This window comes from Drosophila arizonae, chromosome 3 (assembly GCF_054131065.1).
Source record: "Drosophila arizonae isolate 15081-1271.41 chromosome 3, UAZ_ARI_1.0, whole genome shotgun sequence".
NCBI classification, from domain to species: Eukaryota; Metazoa; Arthropoda; class Insecta; order Diptera; family Drosophilidae; genus Drosophila; species Drosophila arizonae.
In genome coordinates, this window is record NC_142923.1 from 13,123,365 (window position 1) to 13,144,762 (window position 21,398).

The 21,398-nt window shown below is 37.1% G+C and overlaps 2 protein-coding genes and 1 long non-coding RNA gene across 4 annotated transcripts; 2 read left to right on the plus strand and 1 right to left on the minus strand.

The window, feature by feature from the left end:
* Nucleotides 1-240: 240 nt before the first annotated feature.
* Nucleotides 241-1,172, plus strand: LOC108620305 (Golgi-associated plant pathogenesis-related protein 1). The gene is made up of 3 exons (XM_018017209.2): nucleotides 241-587; nucleotides 669-895; nucleotides 961-1,172. Exons 1-3 carry the CDS (start codon nucleotides 393-395, stop codon nucleotides 1,046-1,048), a joined length of 510 nt encoding a protein of 169 aa, XP_017872698.1. The 5' UTR covers nucleotides 241-392; the 3' UTR covers nucleotides 1,049-1,172.
* Nucleotides 1,173-14,271: 13,099 nt separating this feature from the next.
* Nucleotides 14,272-15,614, minus strand: LOC149269694 (uncharacterized). 2 transcript variants are annotated; one of them, XR_016269115.1, is made up of 3 exons: nucleotides 15,473-15,614; nucleotides 14,561-15,390; nucleotides 14,272-14,498 (listed from the first exon to the last, which is right to left on the minus strand). It is a non-coding gene; the product is annotated as an uncharacterized LOC149269694 (long non-coding RNA). The 2 variants fall into 2 exon arrangements; XR_016269114.1 differs by having other exon boundaries at nucleotides 15,461-15,602.
* Nucleotides 15,615-15,641: 27 nt separating this feature from the next.
* Nucleotides 15,642-18,314, plus strand: LOC108609475 (protein no-on-transient A-like). The gene is made up of 5 exons (XM_018001195.2): nucleotides 15,642-16,042; nucleotides 16,332-17,517; nucleotides 17,586-17,834; nucleotides 17,894-17,937; nucleotides 18,070-18,314. The coding sequence occupies exons 1-5, from the start codon at nucleotides 15,890-15,892 to the stop codon at nucleotides 18,163-18,165; spliced, it is 1,728 nt and encodes a 575-aa protein (XP_017856684.2). The 5' UTR covers nucleotides 15,642-15,889; the 3' UTR covers nucleotides 18,166-18,314.
* Nucleotides 18,315-21,398: the final 3,084 nt, after the last annotated feature.

A 21,398-nucleotide genomic window follows, 5' to 3' on the forward strand; every position in this document is an offset into this window, starting at 1 on the left:
TGCTCAATCAGAACTCATTTGATAGAATTGCAATTTTATAGTTCGTAAACTTTGTTTGGCTTCTTATAGGGTTACATATATAAATAAATGGGTATATTCTTCATTTGAATTATGTACTCGATTCTTCAATATAAACATATTTTACTTATACAATGTTCGTCCGTTTATGAATAATTATTCCTAATTCTTCATCAATTTATCAATTGCTTTCAAAATACAAAATTCCTATTCATTCGCCTTGATCGACATAGTCGTCAAATTTGTTTTGTTACTTTTAGTATTCATGTTTCGGACTGTCAAAAGTAAATTAAAAAAAAATTATGAAAATTGCTTAGTAAACGGAATTAGTTGATTTTGATTTCTGGACCAGGCTGCAACAGCTGTAAATTTAGATGGCTAGAAAACCGCCTCCGATACCGGCAACGCACGAGCGTATGCCCGGTCCTCTCGGTCAGGATACCAAGGCTAACAATGAGAAGTTTCTCAGGGATGTCATCGAAACGACCAACAAGTTTCGCCAGATGCATGGCTGTCCCAAGTTGAAGGTTAACAACGAGCTGAACAAGCATGCCCAAGAGTGGGCCAATGTAGGGAATTGTTCTTAATTAGTCACTTTTGATTCGAGCAGAGAAATTGCGCAAAATATTAATTAATGATGCAATTTGCAGCATTTGCGGGATAAAAACATTATGGAGCATCGACCGAAGCCGAAGTATGGCGAGAATATATTTTTGTCTGGCGGCATGGATGTCACGGGCGACCTGCCAGTGGAAATGTGGTATCGGGAAATAAATGCCTTCAATTTTGATAAGCCCGACTTTACGCCCACCTCTGGCCATTTTACGCAACTGATCTGGAAGTCCTGCACAGATATAGGTGCTGGCGTCGCACGTAGGTACGTATCGAGGGACATAATTGATTTCGATTCAATCGGATTTCTAATTTCATTTTGTCCTACAGAGCGGATCGTACCTGGGTTGTCTGCAATTATCATCCGCCCGGTAATATAGTCGGTCAATTTAAAGAGAATGTCCCTAGAAAGCTGTAGTTATTACAATATCATCGCATCGAAAATTGTAATACAGGTCCAGGAATTTTTATTGTACATAGCGCTAATAATACTGTAGCGGCTGCTTGGTATACATTTTATATACAAACTGAGAAATATTGAAGCAAGTGTAGTGTATTTCTTTGTTGGGTAATGGGGGCGTTTGCTTTGAAAATTTTGAAAACTTATCTTAGTTTTAGTCTATAAATGGTGTGAGATTATTATCAGAATTTAGGTTGAAGATATAATTTCTTAGGTATAGACAAGGAATACCTCTCATCTGATGTTGTGTGCTCTATAATTTTGTTTTTCCTATATTTCCTTCATAAAGACCTAAGGAATTTTTTAGCATAGCACACACGAAAGCATTTGAAAATGATCTCTCTGTTAGACAATGTTGTTCCATTCAATTTAGCTGGACTCGACATTAATATCCACTCCTGGCTAAATGTAATGTAATACGAGGTGCTTGGGTCTGAATTATTTTTATTGAATTTTCTGCAACGCCGGTGAAATTTAACGCTTCGCCGGCTTCTGGCTGGCTGAAGCTTCAGGCGCCAAATTTAATTTCGCATGTTCACATTTTTTTTTGCGACAATTTTCAAGTCACACATCATTAATTTTGCATTTTTGCCATAAATATCCAGCTAGGGCGGGGGCGTGACAGGCGTGGCAACATGACTGACATGGACACGTTGCTGTTGCCCTCTTGCGCGCCAAGGAAGGTGTCACGGCTGCCCAGGGCAAAACATGGCCATGCCCTCAACGATTGCAGCCTGTTGACAGTTTTTTGCCTCTTTTTATTTATTTTTTTTCTGTCTGTTTGGTTTTTTTTTTTTTTTTTTTGCTTTTGAGCGGCGTTCAAATTAAAAACCGCAAATTTCATCATAAAAATTCATAGTCTACTCTCGGGGCGTTAAATCGTGTGACGCCCACGTTATGATCACATTTCTCTTCCACTGTTTGGTGTTGTTGCTATTGCTGTTATTGTTGTTGTAGCCTTTGCATATTGCCATTGCGCCTTTGTTGACTTCCGTTTTGTTTTTGTTGTAGCCGGCAGCATTTTTGTGGCAAGCTGCCAGCCAACTTTGATGCGTCGCTAGAGTCAACGTATATGTATTTGTGTGTGTGCATGCGTGTGTGTGTGTGTGTGTGGGTGTGTTTGCTCGTTTGCTTGTCACTTGTTGGCGGTGTGAAATTGAAGCCAGCAGCTACAGCAACAACAACAATAACAACAGTCAACGTAACGAACACCCACCAAAAGTGGTTTATTGGGTTAGGTTCATGGTTTACGGTTTATATGGCAGTGTTTAAAGCAAACTTTGGGATCCTTTAATACCGTGCAGCATAGTTTGAATATGCATGATTAAACTTGTAGTGATTGAAGGAGTCGAGCTTCGAGTATATTAATTAAAGGGAATATAGTTAAAAGTAAGGAAACTCACAAAAAAAAAAAAAAAACTAATAGGAAAAATCAGGTCAACTTAATAGTTGTTTCCCTTCGAGCTCTTTGATATACCAGCATAAAGGCAAAAAATGTATATTTGAAATAAATAACTTAACAGTAACAGCCATATAATATTCTTCGTCTGCAGCATATAATCCGATTGATTCAAAGTATTCAATTTGCATTTCGAAAAACATTAACGAGCAGCTGAACTGAACTGAACTCGACCCTTTGGCACTGCCATAAAGTTGAGCAATGTAATTAAGGCTGACGAAGTTGACGAGCAGGTCAATTCGTCAGTCCGCTTGTCTGCCCGTCCGTCAGTCGTGCAATTGGCCAAGTTTAAACCAACGCTGTGCTACCTTTTCATTTATGCAATGCAAATGCGCACGAATATGCCAGAGGATTCAGTCCAACTGCAGCTCAGCTCAAATGCTGCTCGATGCCCTTTATGCATTGTAATTTTCGCGTAATTTCGCATGGTAAACGTGAAAATGCTCGGCTATTTTTACAACAATAACAACAGGGTGTAGCAACAATATGAACAACAACAGGAGTATCTGCTTACGGCATAGTCTCATTTATTTTAATGTGTCGACGCTGACGACGTGCAAATGGCTGTAAGTTTGCCCCAGCGCTGAGCTGCCAGCTTTTGCAGCTCCTCTTGCCCGATTCAGCTTGGCTGCTGGATTTTCAGTTGAAAAGTGCAGCTGCAACTTTGGTTCTGTTGTGCCTGTGTCTGTGTCTGTGTCTGTATGTGTGCTGTAATTATTAAGCTGACATTGCAGCTGCCGCCTGCTGTTGCACTTGTTCGTTCAATTTCAGTGCAATGGCAGCGGGCACAACGATAGTCGGGCTCATAACAATGCCAATTTTAATGATCATTACAATAAGGCAATAACCATAAAAACTGCACAGCGACACGGGACACAGCCCAGCAACGGCGGCAACAACAGCTTTAACCATATAATGCTTCGCATTTATTGGGCTTATGGGGCGTATTAATAATATTCAACTCTGGCCTCCAGATGAAAGGCAAGAAAAATGCTCAACTTGAGTTACACAATGAGATCGAATTAAATTTCAATTTGAACTGCAAATATTTGCTACAGCAACGTGTGCAACATGCAAAAATTTTTACATTCACAATTGAAATACTCGCAGTTTTTGTGCTGCATTCAAATTTACTTTTATGTTGCATTTATGTTTTATCAGTCAACATATGGCCAAATATTTTTTGCTATTTGATAAATTATCATGCGACATTGTCATAAATTTACAGGTTCTTTTTTATGCCGACTGTTTTTTGCTTCATTGCCGCAAATTTGTATTTATTGCCAGATTTATTCATTGTCAAATCAGAAAATTCCTGGTTTTATTTCGAGCAGCAAATGAAATGAACTCGCTATCAAAATATTGTAAGCTTACAGGCAGAAAAAAATTAAATTAAATTTTTTGATTGAGTTTCTCGCAATGAACCATTTCATAAGAATCCATATATATTCTATATCAAAGAATATGATTCTATAAATTTAATTAAACAATTTATTTTTATTTTGTAAAAAACAAAAATTAAATAATTAAAAGAAATTTGTGTCCTTATGATTTTCAGTCATTTTTGCAAAATACAAAAATGTATTTGCCGAACGTAGTTTTAAATTCTACTGAATGAGAGCGTCTTATATCATTATCCTTCTCTTTCCCTCTCCGACTTCACGAAGACAAGAAATGAGCGGCGTCCATATAAGACACAGGGACGCTCAGAAATCAATTATGTAGCAGCGACACACATACATACGTACATATAAGCTCTCAGCTACAAGAAAATTAAACAGAAGTAATCTCCCACAGTGCACTGCTAAAATACACTTCCTTACTCAATTGTAAACTTCTCTTTGTTCGTTGCAATCATAACACCGCTAGCCGAGTGTGTTTAGTAGCCATACCTCTCTCCGAAACATCAGTCTCCTCTCTCTCTCTCACTCCAAAACATCAGTCGCAACGTTCGGCAACAGCTATCTTACTCTCTCTTCCACTCGGAGTGAGAATTAGAGGATACAAATCAGAAAAGAGGAAGCAAGCTTACATTTCTCTTTCAGCTGCTGTTTAAGTTACTGATATTAAGCTGATGATTTTTGTTAGGACTTGCTGTTAGAAATTATAGCTCAGTTTAAGTAAAGTTAGGCTTCATTAGACAGAAACATGTATAGAGATGGTAAATGCTTTCTACTTCTATCCGTTCATGATATATACATATGTATGTATTTATTTAGATGTTAGTTACAAGTTGGTATATACCTCTTAAGACTTTTCGCCATTGTAGCAGAGCTATCGATTTTACTGATCCAAACTGATAGCGTTCTATAATGGCTGTTCAATTAGCCAGACGTGCAGGCACCGCTGTGGATAAGCTATAAATATTGTGAATGGAATAAACACACTCAAGCACTCACTCACACACAGAGATTGGATTACCGAGTGGCACCTATAGAGAAGCATTCTTGCATAAATTACAATCTGCAACGGCAAGGAAAGTAAAATGAGAATCAGAGAAACGAATTTGTGGCACAGTTGAAATCTCTGGGGAGATGGAGCGAGGGAGGTGAGAGAGAGGTGTGGCAAGGATAACCAACAGTGGCAAGGATAGCAGCTGAAAGAACTGCCTGCTGCATTAACCCAGCACTGTCTTGGCATTATTTAAAATCACAAACCCTTCAAATTGCATTTTAATAGAATTTATTGCGCCAAACGATTCGAAAAGAAATTCCCACAACAACCGACAGAGAGAGAGAGAGAGAAAGAGAGAGAGAGGAGGGGGACTGAGAGAACGAGATAGAGTGGCAGATAGGGGAGACTGGGGTCAAAGGGGGCTCCGAATAATTGCGCGCAACTGCAACACTTGACTTTCATGTTGTTCGAGTGCCATAAAATGCTCTATTCTCGGGGAGCAGTCACAGTCACAGTCAGAGTCACAGGCAAAGCCAAACGGGATGCGATAAGCAAGGCATTTTCTTGGCTTCTTTCTTGTATTATTATTTTTATTTGCAGCGCGCAGCGAAGCGCATCAATTTCCAAGCACAAAACTACAATGAATACGGCGAAAAATACGACATTCGCCTGGCCTCGACGGGCAACAGTCGGGACAACAAATTATTACTTGGCTCCACTCCAAAATGCTTAAATTACAATTTGCCCAGAATACATACATATGTATGTACGTTGGTCGAGAGCGTGAGGGACGGGGAGAGTGCGAGTGAGCGGGTAAGAAACCATTTTAGTGAGCCCGTGGCGAATGCCCATGGCCATAATTTTCATGAAAATCAACAGCCATGGGATAGGCGTTGCCCACGGCCCAGCCAGCCGTTGGCTTGCTGATAAACTGCTCTGGGAATTGCCTGCCCACCTGCTGTTGATCCTTGTCTTGCTGCTTATCAACGTTGCGTATACGCAGCATGCATAATTATTACGAAATTTATTTATCCCGCACTTGAATAAATTGTTAAGCCATTTAAGCACTCTACTTATGCCTTATTCACATTATCTATAAAGAGGTCAGTTTAATATTTCTGCTGTGATTTGCAAAGCTGTGCTTTAACTGAGCGAACATAGTGACTAAGTTTGAGTGCATAAGTATATTACATATTCATATTTAGCTATTAAGATTTGTTAATAGCGTCGACTAGATGTCCGTTTCTTAGGCTATTTTTCCTATGAAATCTTCTATGATTTCAGTATGAAATGCATTCAGTTCAAGTTTCTAATTCATGCCTATATTTAATATATTTTTCTCTCCAGCCACATAAGCATATCTTTATAATTAAAAGTCCAGCGGGCATCACAAAAAATTATCTTAATGTGAATTCCATTTGTGTGAAAGGCAAAAGCTCAAATGAATGGCGAGCAGAGAAAAAGTGCGCGTTAAATGAGAGAGGCGCAAAAACCAGAGGCCAAAGATCAAAATAGTTTAAATGCCATTAGCACAATGTGCTGTGAGCTGAAGCAAGGATAACCAAAGCTGCCATAGCCAGACTCAGCCAGGACATCAGCTGGGCCCTTCGGCCAGCGGTTGACCACAATTTTGTGGTCAAGCTGCCGTTGCTGCTGCTGCCTAGTCGCAGCAGCTTTTCTTTAACACTCGGCTCATAATTTCAGCTGTTCTTTGCTTGATGAAAAAACTAACGTGTGGTTGGTCCGTGTTTTTTTTTTTTTTGGCAGTAAACCTTTGCGGCAGTTCGCGCATATTTTAATTATTCTAGTTTTGTTTGTGGTCTTTTGAAATTGCGTGTGCCAAGACTGCAGGCCGAGTGCTCGCTGGACAACTTTCGGCGGGACAGGCATTTAAAAATGCATTAAGAGCTTTAATTAAAATTTTGTTGAAACGACTTTTTCAAACTTTGCCAGAACTAAAATAAAAAAATAAAATTGTCTGCGTTTGCGTTTTTTGTATGAGAGAGCAATGCCCTTTCTCATTCCTTATTCACCTTAAACAAGTAAAAAAAAAAACAAAACTAATATGATATAAGAAGCAAAAAGAAATAAAAAACAAAAACAAATTGCGGCTCATGTCCATGGCGACAGCTAGCGTATGTGGCCGCTAGGTGGCGCTGCCGTTGGCACTTTACATGCATGACTACGTGTCCTTTTAATATCCTGTATGCGCGACACTTCAAAACTTCCGCTAGCAAATAAATAAAATGAAATATGAGCACAGAACTCACAGCATACTATATATATTCCTCTCGTAAATAACTGCATGCTGACAGTGCCTGTGAAGCAAATGGAACTACAAAGGATATGCCTGCGCCTCATCTATGACGCTACTCTGGCTTTTGTACGCTCAATTAGGCTACAGCTCCCCGGGAAAGACTTTATATAAAGAGAGTAGAAAGATTTTCCAGAGCTCGTATTTCATTTATATTAAAGGTGTCTAGCCTGAAATTATGTTTGTCACATTTACTTAATTGGGCGGTAAATAGACGTCATTGAATGAATTACGAATACTATTAAATTGTCAATTTTGAGGTTGATCTGATGGTAAATGAATGGCTAGAAACGAGTTTTTAATATTTTAATCGTCTAGATCTATTGAAAAAGAGCTGAGTTTGGCAATTTCCAATCTTCCATAGAGACTTATGAAAGAGCTTTCCATAATGATAAGGAGGTTTTGAGACTTATTATCTATGAAAGATCTTTATGTCACATGACAAAATTCCCATAATTGTTAAAACAGTAATGCAATGAACTTATTTTGAGTATAATATCGATTAAATTATTTTAGGTATGCCAGATTACAATCTTACTCATTTATTGATGGTCAGATTCATTTTAATAATTAAAAATCCCTGTTAAATTACTTGAGTGTATTACATAGTAATAAATAATTTAAAATTGAAAAAGGGGCACATGAAATAGGAAGAGTGGCTGCTGGAGTTGCAATTGTATGAGTGGGAAAGTTGTTCTCTCCGTGCTCGTTCTCCCTTTGGCAGTTCTGCCTGTACTCGCTGCATCTGTGTTTGTTGCACCTGCTCTCGCTATCCCTGTGCATGCTTGCTGCTGCTGAGCAAGTGAAGAATAAATACATTGTTAAAGTGAAACAAAAGCGAGCATCGTGAACGATGAAGCAAAAAGACAAACAAGCAAACAAATATTTTGTTGTAAATTAAATTTATGAATTGCAAGTAAATTGAAAAATTATTTTATTTAATAATACTTCAAATATAAACTTTCAACCCGTACATTTCATCGTTCATGTATAACATTTGGCCTCGTTCATTAAACAACTTTATTCAGCTCTCCATTCAGTCTGCACAAATCCAAACTAACATATTGTTCATTTTAATAGTTTCACTTTGAATTAAAAAATTCGATAAATTTTACGCTCCAAAATGTTTCGAATAATTTTAATAATTTAAATAAGTAACTTTTCACACTTGCAATCATAATTTTATTTATTTATTTATTCATATGGGCGTACACTCATAATATTTTATATTATTACTCTTCAATCAGTTGTAAATTTCATGCTTCAATTGTTTTTATTTTTCGCTAAACTGTTTCACTGTTATTTGCATAATTATTTGTAAGCATCAGCATGTTTTGTTACAATCCATTAATGCTCTAATTATTATTTGCATAATTTGACCTATTCGTGCTAATGTGTAATGATTTAACAACAGCTACCTGTTCGTGCCTCTGTGCTCCTGCGCGCCCCTCTCGCACTCGTAACACCTGCACACAAATTTCAATTAAGAGCATTTGGCAAAATTTTGCCAAACATTTGGAGTGTCTGGTCCGAAATTAATTTGTTTGTGTAACAGGACAAACTAACAACTACAGAGTTGATGTCCAACCCTTGGCACCTGGCCCACCCAAGCTCACCTCCGTTTCACCCCACTTCAACACTCGGCGTGTTCTTGGCCAGATGCTGTTCAAACAAATTGCGTACGTGTATGTGACGCTTGGATCCTTTGCTCCTTTGGCAATTGTAATGCAAGCAAATAAACGAGCAGGTGAAACACGAATATTCATACACGACCGTCCCCAGCAATGAGTAAAGGGAGCTTCGCTTATGTGTGATACACAGGGACATACAGGACATTCAGTTACACAATATACACATGCTGCTAATGCCAACTCATTGGGGCCGAGGCAGCGGCGCAGAACGTGTGGTTCGCTGGTGGGTGAAAGGGTGGCTCGGTGGGTTCACAAAATTTCCTCAAAAACAATCTATTCTTATATTATTTTAAAACAAGGAAAATAATTTCTAGTTTTCACATTAATTTGTTATTACAAGCTGAATTTATCTAAACAAACTTAAATAATTGAAATTAAAATTAAAGAACTATATAATTTAAATTCACATACATAAATATGTATGTAACATTATGTTAATAAAAAGTTTAGTTACATTTGCATAGCTGCGACTTAGTCTAATATGTATTTTTATAGCCTAAATTGCAGCTCAAGGGCATTTGCGCATATTGAGCAATTTGATAGATTTAAATGTATTCGTAAAGAGATCCCGTTGATTCGTGTCGGATCTATCTCTTCTCTGCATATGCTCGTTCGTTCGCTCCGTGGGTCGGCTTGATCTTGCTCATTGTTGGCAGAGCGCACATTAGTATTTGATTAACATTAGAGAGCGCAGTTGCGTTAGCATTGACAGCTCTGTAATTTGTCTGTGAATTGACATAAGCATGAAATGCTTAACGGCAGACAGCATAATAACATAACAGCACTCATCATAACTTTTTCGAAAATAAATGGACGAATAAATCTAAATAAAGGAAATATTATATTGGCAATATTTTATTGACAAATACTTGGTAAAAAATAGTTCTTATATTTATTTACAATTTCTATCATTACATTATTTTATAAATTATTGTAAAATTCTATGCACAAAATCATGTAGTTATAACAAAGAATGAAATAAATTGAAATTGAAAAATTGAAAATTTATAATTTTCATATTGGGTTTTCTATTATTATTTCGACGATAAACTATCCTCTGCAATTGACTACAGCAATCGTTTAACTGCGATAATATACACAAAAAATACCTATCTATACCATCTATGTCTATTCTTCACTCCTAAGGCCCAATAGTCCTTCATAGCGAATTTACACTGCCCTATGCAATGCACAACTCTGCAGTATTTTTTAATTAGTGCAATTCGTGTACATTTAAGAATGCGCTGTAGAATTGTTGGTTTCAATTGCCAAACAGTACGAAATGCCGAGCCGCCTACGTTTCGGTTACTATGGATTGGTTGCGCTGTGAGTGGCTGGCAGGGGGTGTGCGGGGATTTGCTGTATGTCTGTCAATCGATGGAGCTGTTGTTCGATTTCGTTTTCAATTTCGCTTTTGTTTTGTTTGTGGATCGGAATCGTGACAGCGACTGGAGCCGCGAGCTGACCTATAAATCATCTAATGGCCGCAGCGTTTGGTTTAGTTTGGTTTTGGTTTTGGTTTCCAACTGAGACCGCGCCCTACCCCCCCAAATACCGAACACCAGTCAACAGCCAACACCCACCACGTGTCCACACATGTGTCAATATTTGTGCGAAATGCGGTTGCAGCCACACCGACACGAAACACTCTCCATCATTCTTGGCATAGCGGTCGGGGCTTCGATTCTTCTTTTTCTTTTGGATTTTGTTGGTGCGCTCGCAACGGTTTAGTTTTCGACATTTTTGCAGCAATTGCATTGTACATATGTCTGCGTGCTTCTGTCTGTCTGTCTGTCTCTCTGTCTGTCTGCCTGTCTGTGTGTGTGTGTGTTTGAGTCGAGGAAGACATGCTTTTAGTTGTTTAAATTTGAGTTGCATCGTGTGGTCCATACAAATAAAACAAAAGCGTATATATCAAATCGCTCCCCGGACACTTTGGCATTGCTCTTTCTATATTCATTCATGAGGTGAAATGAGCATATTGGTTTTGTGCAATGTCCATTATATTGAGCATCCGTGTGTTCACCTAACCGTAGAGATTTGACATTTGACTCACATAATCACACAATCTGGGGCGTGGCAAAACGGTAAATGGATCTGACATTAATTGGGTCACGAATGAGCATTTTACAGTTAATAATACCCGGCAGCAATGTTTTTACTTGTTTTCCTTTTCGATTTTGGCAAATTTCCTACTGAATATTTCAACTATTTCCGCTTCGTAGAAGTCATCTATTGGCTTTTTGCTTAATTTCCGTTTTTTCCTCGTTTTTTTTTGTTTCAGTTTCTACATATTTTTTTTTCTTCGTTTTGACCTTTGGAGTGTACCACATATGGACAGCCAACTGGACATCTGCTTTACAGTTCATTTGTCATCGAATTGAATTTTACTTGTCAGTTCTCAGTTTTCTTTTCCACTTCTGACGGGCAGCAGTAGAATACATGGCGTATGCGCAACTTATTTGCCGTCTGTCATAGATACGGGAAGGAAGCAAAAAAAAAAAAAATAATGAAATTAAATGCAACCGAGTGTGAAATTGCCAAGAGCCATAAAGGAGTTACTAAACGATACTGATAAGCAACTGAGGCAAGCACTGGCCAATGCTGAAATATGAGCAAAACATGAAATTTATTTATCATTTTGACTTCGTTTCGAAGCTGTTGTAAACTAGCATCAATAAAACGTGCTTGATTGGAGGCACTGAACGAGAGGAGCGTATAAAGCCAATGTTTTCTATCAACAATATTCAAGAGATCGTTACGCGTTGTGTCAATGTCTACATAAATTTTTAATGAAATTTTAATTTTTTGCTATAAATATGGGTATATGCATTCCTATAAACTAAAGAATAGCACTGTAAACTGAAAATAAAAAAAAATGAAAGTCAGCTTAAGGCTTAAAAAAATTTAGAAAGTAGTCTAACTTAACCCATTAAAAATATAAATATTTTAGAATTAATAGTCATTAAAAAAATTAATTAACATTTTAACAGAGTATTTCTCAGTCGCTCAAGCTCGCACTTAATTTTATATGTTTTTAAATTCTCAATGAGTCAAATAAAAATTAAAAACATGTATTTAAACTTTCAGCCCCAGGGCAGAGTTCGTAGCGCATAGCAGAGCGGCTAGTCCCAAAGAAGAGCTCAAATCTTGGCCCAGAGGCTGCGGTGGGTCCCAAAATAGCCATAAATTTAAGCGTTAAAAAAACAGACGTTGAAACGCAATACCAAGGAAAAAATTGCACAAAAGAAGAGAGTATAAGAATAAGTGAAACAGAGATAGAGAGAGGTAGATAGAGAAAGTGAACGAGAAAGAGAAAGAGTGAGGGAGCAAAAAATGCCTCACAGAACTTGCGCCCAAGTTATGCCCGAGGAATTGTGCTTAATTTACTTTTGCTTCCCTTTTGCAGGATCCTCGCTTCCTTTTTAATTTTTTCCCCCATTTCTTTTCGTTTTTGTGGCTTCCTGCTGCGGGCCTAATGACAGTTTAAAAACATTTTCATTTATTTGTATAATAAAAATATGCATTAGCTGGAGCTTAATATAATTAATTTGTAAAAAAAAAATAGCCAAACATTTAATTTGCGTTCGGCTAGGGTATTTCGCTTGCCTGAAGTATACCCACAAGGCATGCGCATGCCACAATTGATGCTTAAATATATTGTTTTTCATCTAAATGAAGAAGTTGCAGTTTGGCTTGGCATGCTGCTGCATAGCTGCCCCATCCACGTACCATATTTATATGCAGCAAAATGATGTTGCTAAAGTGCAAATGGTAAGTGGCAGCATCCCATGATGTTGCCTTCGGTGAGGACGAGGGCGCGCGCGGGGGCACGGCAAAGCTGCGGACCCTCAGCAAAAACATTGCCTTTTGTTTAACGCCTGCATTAAAATAAACAAGCCGCAAGCTGCCATAATAACGAATCGTTGACACTCTATAAGGAAATATTTTAATGCGAAATCGCATCTGAGGTAAATTCTGGAATTTTGATGGAAGTAATTGATTCTCAGAAAGATCTTAAATCTAATGAAATTATTAAATACTTTTAAAGTTTTTGAAGTGCATAATAACTAAATTAATTTTATAAAATTATTAAAGCATATTTGCAGCAACAGCTAAAACTTCAGTAGCTCTCGACAGATCAACAAAAAACTCACGCATAGCTCCTATGCAAAAAAGAGTATGCTAAGGCTCATACAGATACCGCTGCATATAGCCGTGTATATGGGTTCGCATAACAGCCCACACACACACACACATTCACACACATTTAGCAGCAACATCCGTGGGTGTAGTTGCCGGAGTATCCGGAGCGTCGACGGCGCAGCGGCAACAGCAGCAGCAGCGCGAGGCATTAAGCACGTCGGCAACATAAATATTTTAATTTTGCTAAAAATTTTGTGCTGAAAAGTCGCTTTTTTGCATTAGAAAGGAAGTGTGAGGCGAAGACACACAAACATACGCACACACACACGCACACAAAGCATTAACTAAACAAAATGGCGTCGACGAAAGGATGCGCATCGCAGCGCAGCGCAGCTGATTGTTGTTGTGGCCTGCCTGCTTGCTTGCCATGGCGATGCTTGTAATGATAAGCGTTGTTAGTGTTTTGCTTTAATAGGCAAAATTATGTTCATACACACACACACACACACATATACTATGGCTTTGACTCAAACACGGCTCAAAGGCATAAATTATTGCGGTTAACAGACAACAGACAGAGCAGGACACATAGCACTAACAGGAACAACAACAACTGCAACAACAACAACAGCAACAGCAGCAGACGTTGCAGTTGCCGAATGGCCGCTGGCTGCGCCGAGCTTTGGCCAAATTAAAATATTGTCGGCCTGGCCTATATGCAACATAATGAGGCACATGCAACTAAGACTCTGTATACCCTAGATTGCATGCTGTGCGCAAGGTAATTGTGCTAGCAAAAGGTAATTTTGTTATATTTAATATTTATTCTATTATTTTTAGTTGACGTAAAAATTTAAGTTTCATTTTTTTTTGTAATCACTATTATTTTATTGTTAGCTTGTTGATAATTCGATTATTCTATTTTTTCTTTATTTAATTTATTAATTATATTATTAGCTTTTTAAGAATTATAGCTTCGGCTTATTTTTATATATGTATATTGTATTTATTTAAAGAGTATTATTAATATTATTAGTTAATAACGTTTAATTATTTCTATTGTCTATTTATTTCTGTTTCTATTATTACAGTATTTTAATTCATTTAAGAGCTCAGTTATTATATTTAATATTTATTATCCATTTTTGGCTTTCCGAAATTTGAAAACAACTTACAGTAAAAGTAATGAATTGTTGAAAAGTTTATTGATTATTTTTACAATTTGACCGGAACAATTTGCCAAATTAAACTAAAGGCTTTGCTCATAATCGCATAGACCACCATTTATCTTAGATATGTTATTATAGTATCCACAGCCAAGATCCGAAATATTTGTAATTATCTTGCGTATAAGCATTGTTTTTCCCACCGTTTAATTTGATGTCCGAAGTGTTATTGTTGCACCTATATCGAGTTATAATTGGTTAGCGATATATATTTATATCTCGTTAGCGAGTAATACTAACTGTTAACTTGCAAGCATGTGTCGAATGTCCTGTATATGTGTTTGCCGTCTTGTTCTATTGTCCTCTCTCTCCCGTTATTTTGTTATTCATAAAGTGAACTCTATTGGATCTTTGGATTTTGGATTTACTGAGTCGAGCCGCGTCTTTGGGCAACAGCCTTGAATATAGCATATAAAATACCTATGCTGATAGCTAGTATTATAAGACTCTTAAAGAATCCACTCAATAGGGCGTAATCTTGATCGTGGAAATTTAACGAGCAGCAGCCCGACTGATGTGGACATTGTGATTGAGCCCGCTTATAGGGACATGCACTTGATTGATGCTCACAGTGTAGCTGATGGTTAGAGAACAAAAACCTCATTGCCTTTAGCGGTAGGTCCCGGATTACCTTAAATATAGACGGCGTCGGAAAACACTCCGGATGTTCCTTTCTTAAATAATTCTCACAAGTTCGGCCATTCGGTGACATTTTACAAACCAAATTTAGCACTTGTTTATAAGGATGCTTCCAAGACATGCTTGCCAAAACTAAGAAAAACCTTTAAATAACGAATCGTTATTCGTTCAAATACAATTTTCAATTCTCTAGTAGACTGCTACTAACAACAATTCCAAATTTATCTGCAGTTAATATTTTGTTCGACTCTCTACAACTTTGACTTTAGAGTATTTGTTAACTTAGTTTCCTTGTTTGCTTTAATCCCATATCAGAGTAAATAAATGTTGATGTTTCAATTCATTGAATTATTTTGTCTAACATTTTCTGATTCATTTTCGAGACTTTGGCATTATTTGTAGGCCCTTATTCTCATTCATATGCGTGTATTCTTGCATATGTAAAGATAGCATCGGTTATTATTATTATTTTCATTTTAATTTTTTTAAAATTATGTTTACCTTTTGTTTTACCTTTTTTATTACTTTTTACTCCTAATTTTTAGTTGGTACGCATATAATCTTATAAGAATCCCATTTATCCAAAGAAATGTTTTTCGAAATTATTTAACAGCACTTTAAACTTGAATTTGTGACGTCAAAAACGCGAGTTATATTAAATGTCAGATGCTTGAAAAACTTGAATCTGGTAACGCTGTCCTGATAGGAAAACTTTGCAAAAAATAATCGATAACAATTACTGCAAAATATAATCGGAATTTTGTGCACAAGATATGGCAATCATGTAAATGAAAGTTGCCTTTAATATTTCAAGTAGTAGGCGACGCGAATGCAGGCGAAAAGTAGCTGAGATCTAAAATCGTCAGTCGAACTCTTTCATCAGTCGAGCTTGTGCAAATTAATTTAATTTTCTGTGCTTTTATTCTGAAAATGGAAAATACCGTAGCTTTGGATGATGTGGTGCTAAATCCATTGGCTAATGCCAATGGCAAGCGCAATGCAGAGGAAGCCAACAACCTCGAGTCTGCCCCAAAGAAGCCAAGAATTCGCAAAGGAAATTCTCAGCGCTGGAACGATAAGGAGGTGAGTCTGGGCTTTCGCATATTGAGTTTTGTTTACTATACATTTATATACTAAAATTTATATAAATTATTATTATAAATTTATAGAAACATATATTGAATATTTGTATTCGATTTTTTTTTTTTTTTTTTTTTTTTTTTTTTTTTTTTTTTTTTGTTAAATACATATATTATGTTCCCTTTTTTATTAAGTCTGCTTCTTCTACATAATATAGATGCAATACCGATTCTTTATATTACATATAATGCATACACAATCTAAATCCATATACATGCATTCTTAACTACAGAATTCAAATGAGCCTGTAGTGATAGTTGACGATCTTCCTGACAATGGTCAGCAAGAGGCGGAGCGTGTGAATCAATCAAAAATGTTTCGTGCTCGTGTTGCTGGCAATGTTGGCGCTCAAGCTGAGCAGCGCCTTGCATCGCGCATTGGATCCCGTCGTGAATCGTGCTGTGGAGGTGGCTATGGCGGTGGTAGCGGAGATCACGGTGCTGATGCTGACGTCGGTCGTTATTCACACGGAGGCGGTGGTGATGGCGGTGCAGTTGGCGGTGGTCATTATTCATACGGAGTCTGTGGCGGTGGCAGTGGTGGTGTTGGTCATTACTCGGGCGGATCCAACATCCACAAAAATCATCCGCAGCGTTCTGACGAGTTTATGATAGCGCAGCGCCTGCGCAACATGAGTGGCCCAACTCTGGATCTGGATCCAGTCAATGATGGGGAGGAAATTAAGTTCTCGGGACGCAATCGTCTGTATGTTGGCAACTTGGCCGGTGAATTGCAAAGTGAGAAGGGCTTGCGTGAATTGTTCGAGCCTTATGGCAAATTGGGCGATATCTACATTGGTCCCGATAAGAAGTTTGCCTTCGTTAAGGTCGAATATCATGCCAATGCCGAGAAGGCCAAGCGTGCCTTGGATGGCACCACGGCTGCGGGGCGAGTGCTGCGTGTCCGTTTCGCAGGTAATACAGCGATACGTGTCAGCAATCTGACTCCCTTCGTCTCCAATGAGCTGCTCTATAAGGCATTCGAGGTTTTCGGGCCAGTGGAGCGGGCAACCATTACGGTCGATGATCGTGGCAATCATATGGGCGAGGGCACTGTGGAGTTTTCCAAGAAGTCGTCGGCGAACATCTGCCTGCGCATGTGCCAGGAAAAGTGCTTCTTCCTAACTGCTGCGCTGCGTCCGTGCATCGTAGAGCCCAAGGAGATCATTGATGAGGATGGATTTCCCGAGAGGTCTATGAGCAAGACTACCCAGTTCAACAAGGAGCGCAGCTTCGGGCCACGTTTCGCTGATCCAAATTCCTTCGATCATGAATACGGCTCCCGTTGGAAGCAGCTGCATCAAATGTACAAAGTCAAAAGCGCAGCTCTCAAGCGCGAAATGAAGCTGGAGGAGGAAAAGCTAGAGGAACAAATTGAGCTTATTCGCTATGAGACCGAGACTCAGCTTTTGCGTCAAGGTTGGCATCAAAACACCTAAATATCACGTAATCAAATTATAATAATCCGTATTGTGAAACGTTTGCAGAGCTTCAGAAGCGTGAAGCAGACAAGGAACGCTTGAAAATGGAGTGGGAAATGCGCCAGAAGCAATTAATGGAGAAAGACCTGTTCGAGGAGGAGCGCCGTCAGAGCTTCCAGCTGCGTCAGGAGGCTCCGCTGAGACGTCGTCCGCAGGAGAGGCCCGTTTATAGATTCGATCAGCCGATGGGCTTTATGGGTGGCTGTGACTATGCGACTATGGAAATGGAAAGCAACCCGTTTGTGGTGTTTGAAGGTGAATTGTTTTGATCTAATACATTTATCAAATACTTTATCTAATGCCATATCAAATAGATGCACCAAATAATAATGATATCGGATCGGCTGGACTTAATCAGGTATTCAAAGTGATTTATAGATAACTAGTTTCATTATTTTTCAGTTATGCCTATGTATTAACATAATATCAATATATTTGTATATGTAATATTATATTATATGTATATATACTTACACGATTCCCATTTTAGACTGGCAACTTTGGCAACAATTTTGACGAGAAGAATCCTAATATGATTGAAGGCAATAATAATATTAACGATAATCCTCCATGGTGCCGACGCTAATGTAATCCTTGGAATCTACTTCAGAAAATGATGGGAAAATAAAATGAAAAACAAAGAAAAAAATACATATGCCAATGCACAAGAATTGTCAACATAAATATTAATATTGAACACTTAATAAAGACAAACAATTATTTGGTTCAGACTAATATTAAGCTTGATTATTCATGGGATAGTCGGATAGCTGCCTATATATATGTATAATAGTATATGAGAGTAGTGAAATATTATTATATATATTTTATTTTGTTTACATATGCTTGCCTCCGAGTAGTCCGCCTTTCCATATGTACTTCCAGATATATCAGCTATGCGCTGACTGGAATGTTGGATCCATTGAGTGGGACTGTGTGGATGGTTTTAGGGTGTGAGTGATCTTGGGCGATCAATACTATTTGAATATTATATATGTAATATAATTTCATATCTAAATTCGATTCAGACTTGAGCTAACAGCATATTGCTTGAACTCTAGGCTGTCACAGTTCTGTATTTAGGCATATCTCATTCTGTAGTCTATACAGCCATATGAAGCTGAGCAATTTCTCGATTGTGTCATTTGATTTACAGGTTTGTTGACACGCTGCACACATGTCGGGCCATCAATGGCAGACAGCCGCCTAGAGCACACTTGACAACGAGTTGATTGACTGACGAGCTGTCGACAGACAGACCGACAGACAGACTGACTAGACAGACAGGCATAAGTCCTCAAGTGCATTTGCCGTCTGTTTCGCATTCAATCTCGCATTCATCAATCTGCATAGTAAATTCAGGCTATTTTTTTTTTTTATTTGATTGCAGAAGATTTAAATTTGAAATGAAAAAATGTTTTATTTCAAATTTATTGCTTTGCACTTTTTATTTGCTGTATGCAAATGTTTTATGTTAGTTTTATTTGACCGCAGCGAAAACATTGCAACATTTAGAGGAATTACATAATTAAGCGCATTATATTATTTGCCACGCAATTAGTGTTGCGGCCATATATTATGTTGTGTGGTTGTAAAGTATTTTGCATTCAGTAATTATTTTTGTTTTACAAATTTAACATTTGCCATTTAACTACTAAATAGATTAGAGTAGCGAGAGTAGCGCCTAGCCTAGGCTAGGAGTATATGGGTATATGGGTAATTCGATTTCGTATTACTTATCAAAAGGCAAAAGTGGAATATATTGAATTTTATACTTATATACCTGATTTCATATTTATTATGTATTTATTTTTAGTGTTTCCAAACACTTTATATATTTATTTCTGTTTGAAAATAACAAATATTTACTCGGAATTCAAATTTAAAATATCTGGCATAAAACTTAGTGTTTATCTAAAAGAAATGTTATTTATTTATTTCCTTTGATATATTCTCGTTGTAAATAAAGTTTAGTTTTATATCAATCTAAATTAAAGAGACTTAATTTTAATTTATAAAATAGAAAATTAGAAAATTAAATGGACTTAATTTAATTCATTATTTTAATTTATATATATTATGATTATATTTTAAGCATTTGTATTTTTATATAGAGCTCTTTTTTTGATAATTAGGTCAGTGTATCAAACATATATTTATTATAAGCCACAATGATTAACAACTGCTGTTGGCAACACAACGCACTTCCCTCCACTCGTACCACGCTGCGTATGCTTAATGAGCGCACAGTTGAAACCTTGAAATGCACTTAAAATTCTTGGCTTTAGCATTTTGACACCGATTTTGGTTTTTGTTATCGACTTGTTTGGCTTGTTGTACATGTGTGTTTGTATGTGTGTGTGTTCCGTTTGTAAATGTGAAAATTGGCACACGTGCTGCACGCTGCATTCTGCATTCTGCGGTTTTCTAAATAACTCGCCAGCCGCATTTGTTGGGTTTACAGTTTTGCAGAGAATACCGCCCCGGCTATTTCTATGGCTGCCCTCTAATCACATGACCCACATATTGTCTTTCAGCTCCGGTCAAGCTTCAATTTGTTTTCACTATTTTCTAGTTTTTCAGATATCAACACACAGCGCACTTTCAGAACATTTGTGCCGTCATGTGAATTTCCTCATTTTACACATTTTTTTTGTAACCTTCAGGTGGCTTTTATTTCTTAGTTTATTTATATATATATATTTATTTTTATTTTATTTTATTTATATATTTAATTTTCATTTCTCATTCAGCCAAAATGCTAAAGTAAAGTTGTATTTTCATACCCAAATATTATGAAACTTTTTGTACAACTGCGCTGGATAAATATTTTCAATTACATATCTGGCAAAAAACAATCGCTTGTCAATATTTGTGCCCCACAGCAAAGCCCTCTCTGCTGCCATTTGCACCTATAAGTTTGCACATTCAATTGCCAGCTTACCTTACACGGACCCAAAACACATTTGTAAAAACAATTGTTACTTTTTTTTCTGGATCTGGCATAAAATCAAAATGCTTTAAACAATTACTTTATACATGACTACATTTTCTTACCTGTTTTAAAATTATTTATATTAAGGTTTAATTTATCTTTAAAAAACATTAAGTTGACGATTGAAAAGCTCTAAAAAATAATCTTTAGGAAAACAGACTTAAAGTTTTCTGAAATTTTCTATTTATATTTTATTGTTGGCATAAGTTAATAAATTAAAATATAAACAATTATAAACCTCAGATATCAGAAATAGAGCTAAATCCTTTTAATTCCAGCTGAGCTATGGTATTTTTCCCATGCATTGCAATATGCCCAATTAATTAAATATTTTATATATATTCTCCACTCTACAAGCAGCTTTGGGGCAGAGCAAACTGAAACCCAAACGAAGAAAATGAGAATGAAAATTAAAGGCAAAAAAAAAAGTGCGCATGGAAACATCGATTATACAGAACAAGAAACGGGAACACACGCACACAAAAGCAGCAGCTGGGCGTGTGCGTATGTGTGTCTGTGTGCGTGTATGTTGTGCGTTTGTATTTTTAGTAAACGCATCGTTTCACATTGTTTCTTGTTATTATAAATGGTTTAACACAATGTGAGAGTGAGCATATTAGTTTAAAGATACCTAAATTAGGCAGGTGAACTAATTATTAAGAGGAAGATTATGGGATATAAGATATATAAATGAGTGGAAGCATAAAATAATTTTTTAAATTATATTATTATTTATAATTTTTTTCCTTAAAAAGTGTCATATTTAAACAATATGCAACTGTCACTTCAGTTAGGATATTTCTATGTTTCACAAACACATCAAA

Bases quoted from the DNA above. Each gene is read 5' to 3' on its own strand.
- LOC108609475 (XM_018001195.2), top strand. From the start codon at position 15,890: ATGGAAAATACCGTAGCTTTGGATGATGTGGTGCTAAATCCATTGGCT. The intron at 16,043-16,331 runs GTGAGTCTGGGC...TCTTAACTACAG, and splicing joins AGCGCTGGAACGATAAGGAG to AATTCAAATGAGCCTGTAGT. The intron at 17,518-17,585 runs GTTGGCATCAAA...AAACGTTTGCAG, and splicing joins GACTCAGCTTTTGCGTCAAG to AGCTTCAGAAGCGTGAAGCA.
- LOC108620305 (XM_018017209.2), top strand. From the start codon at position 393: ATGGCTAGAAAACCGCCTCCGATACCGGCAACGCACGAGCGTATGCCC. The intron at 588-668 runs GTAGGGAATTGT...TGCAATTTGCAG, and splicing joins ATGCCCAAGAGTGGGCCAAT to CATTTGCGGGATAAAAACAT. The intron at 896-960 runs GTACGTATCGAG...TTTGTCCTACAG, and splicing joins GGTGCTGGCGTCGCACGTAG to AGCGGATCGTACCTGGGTTG.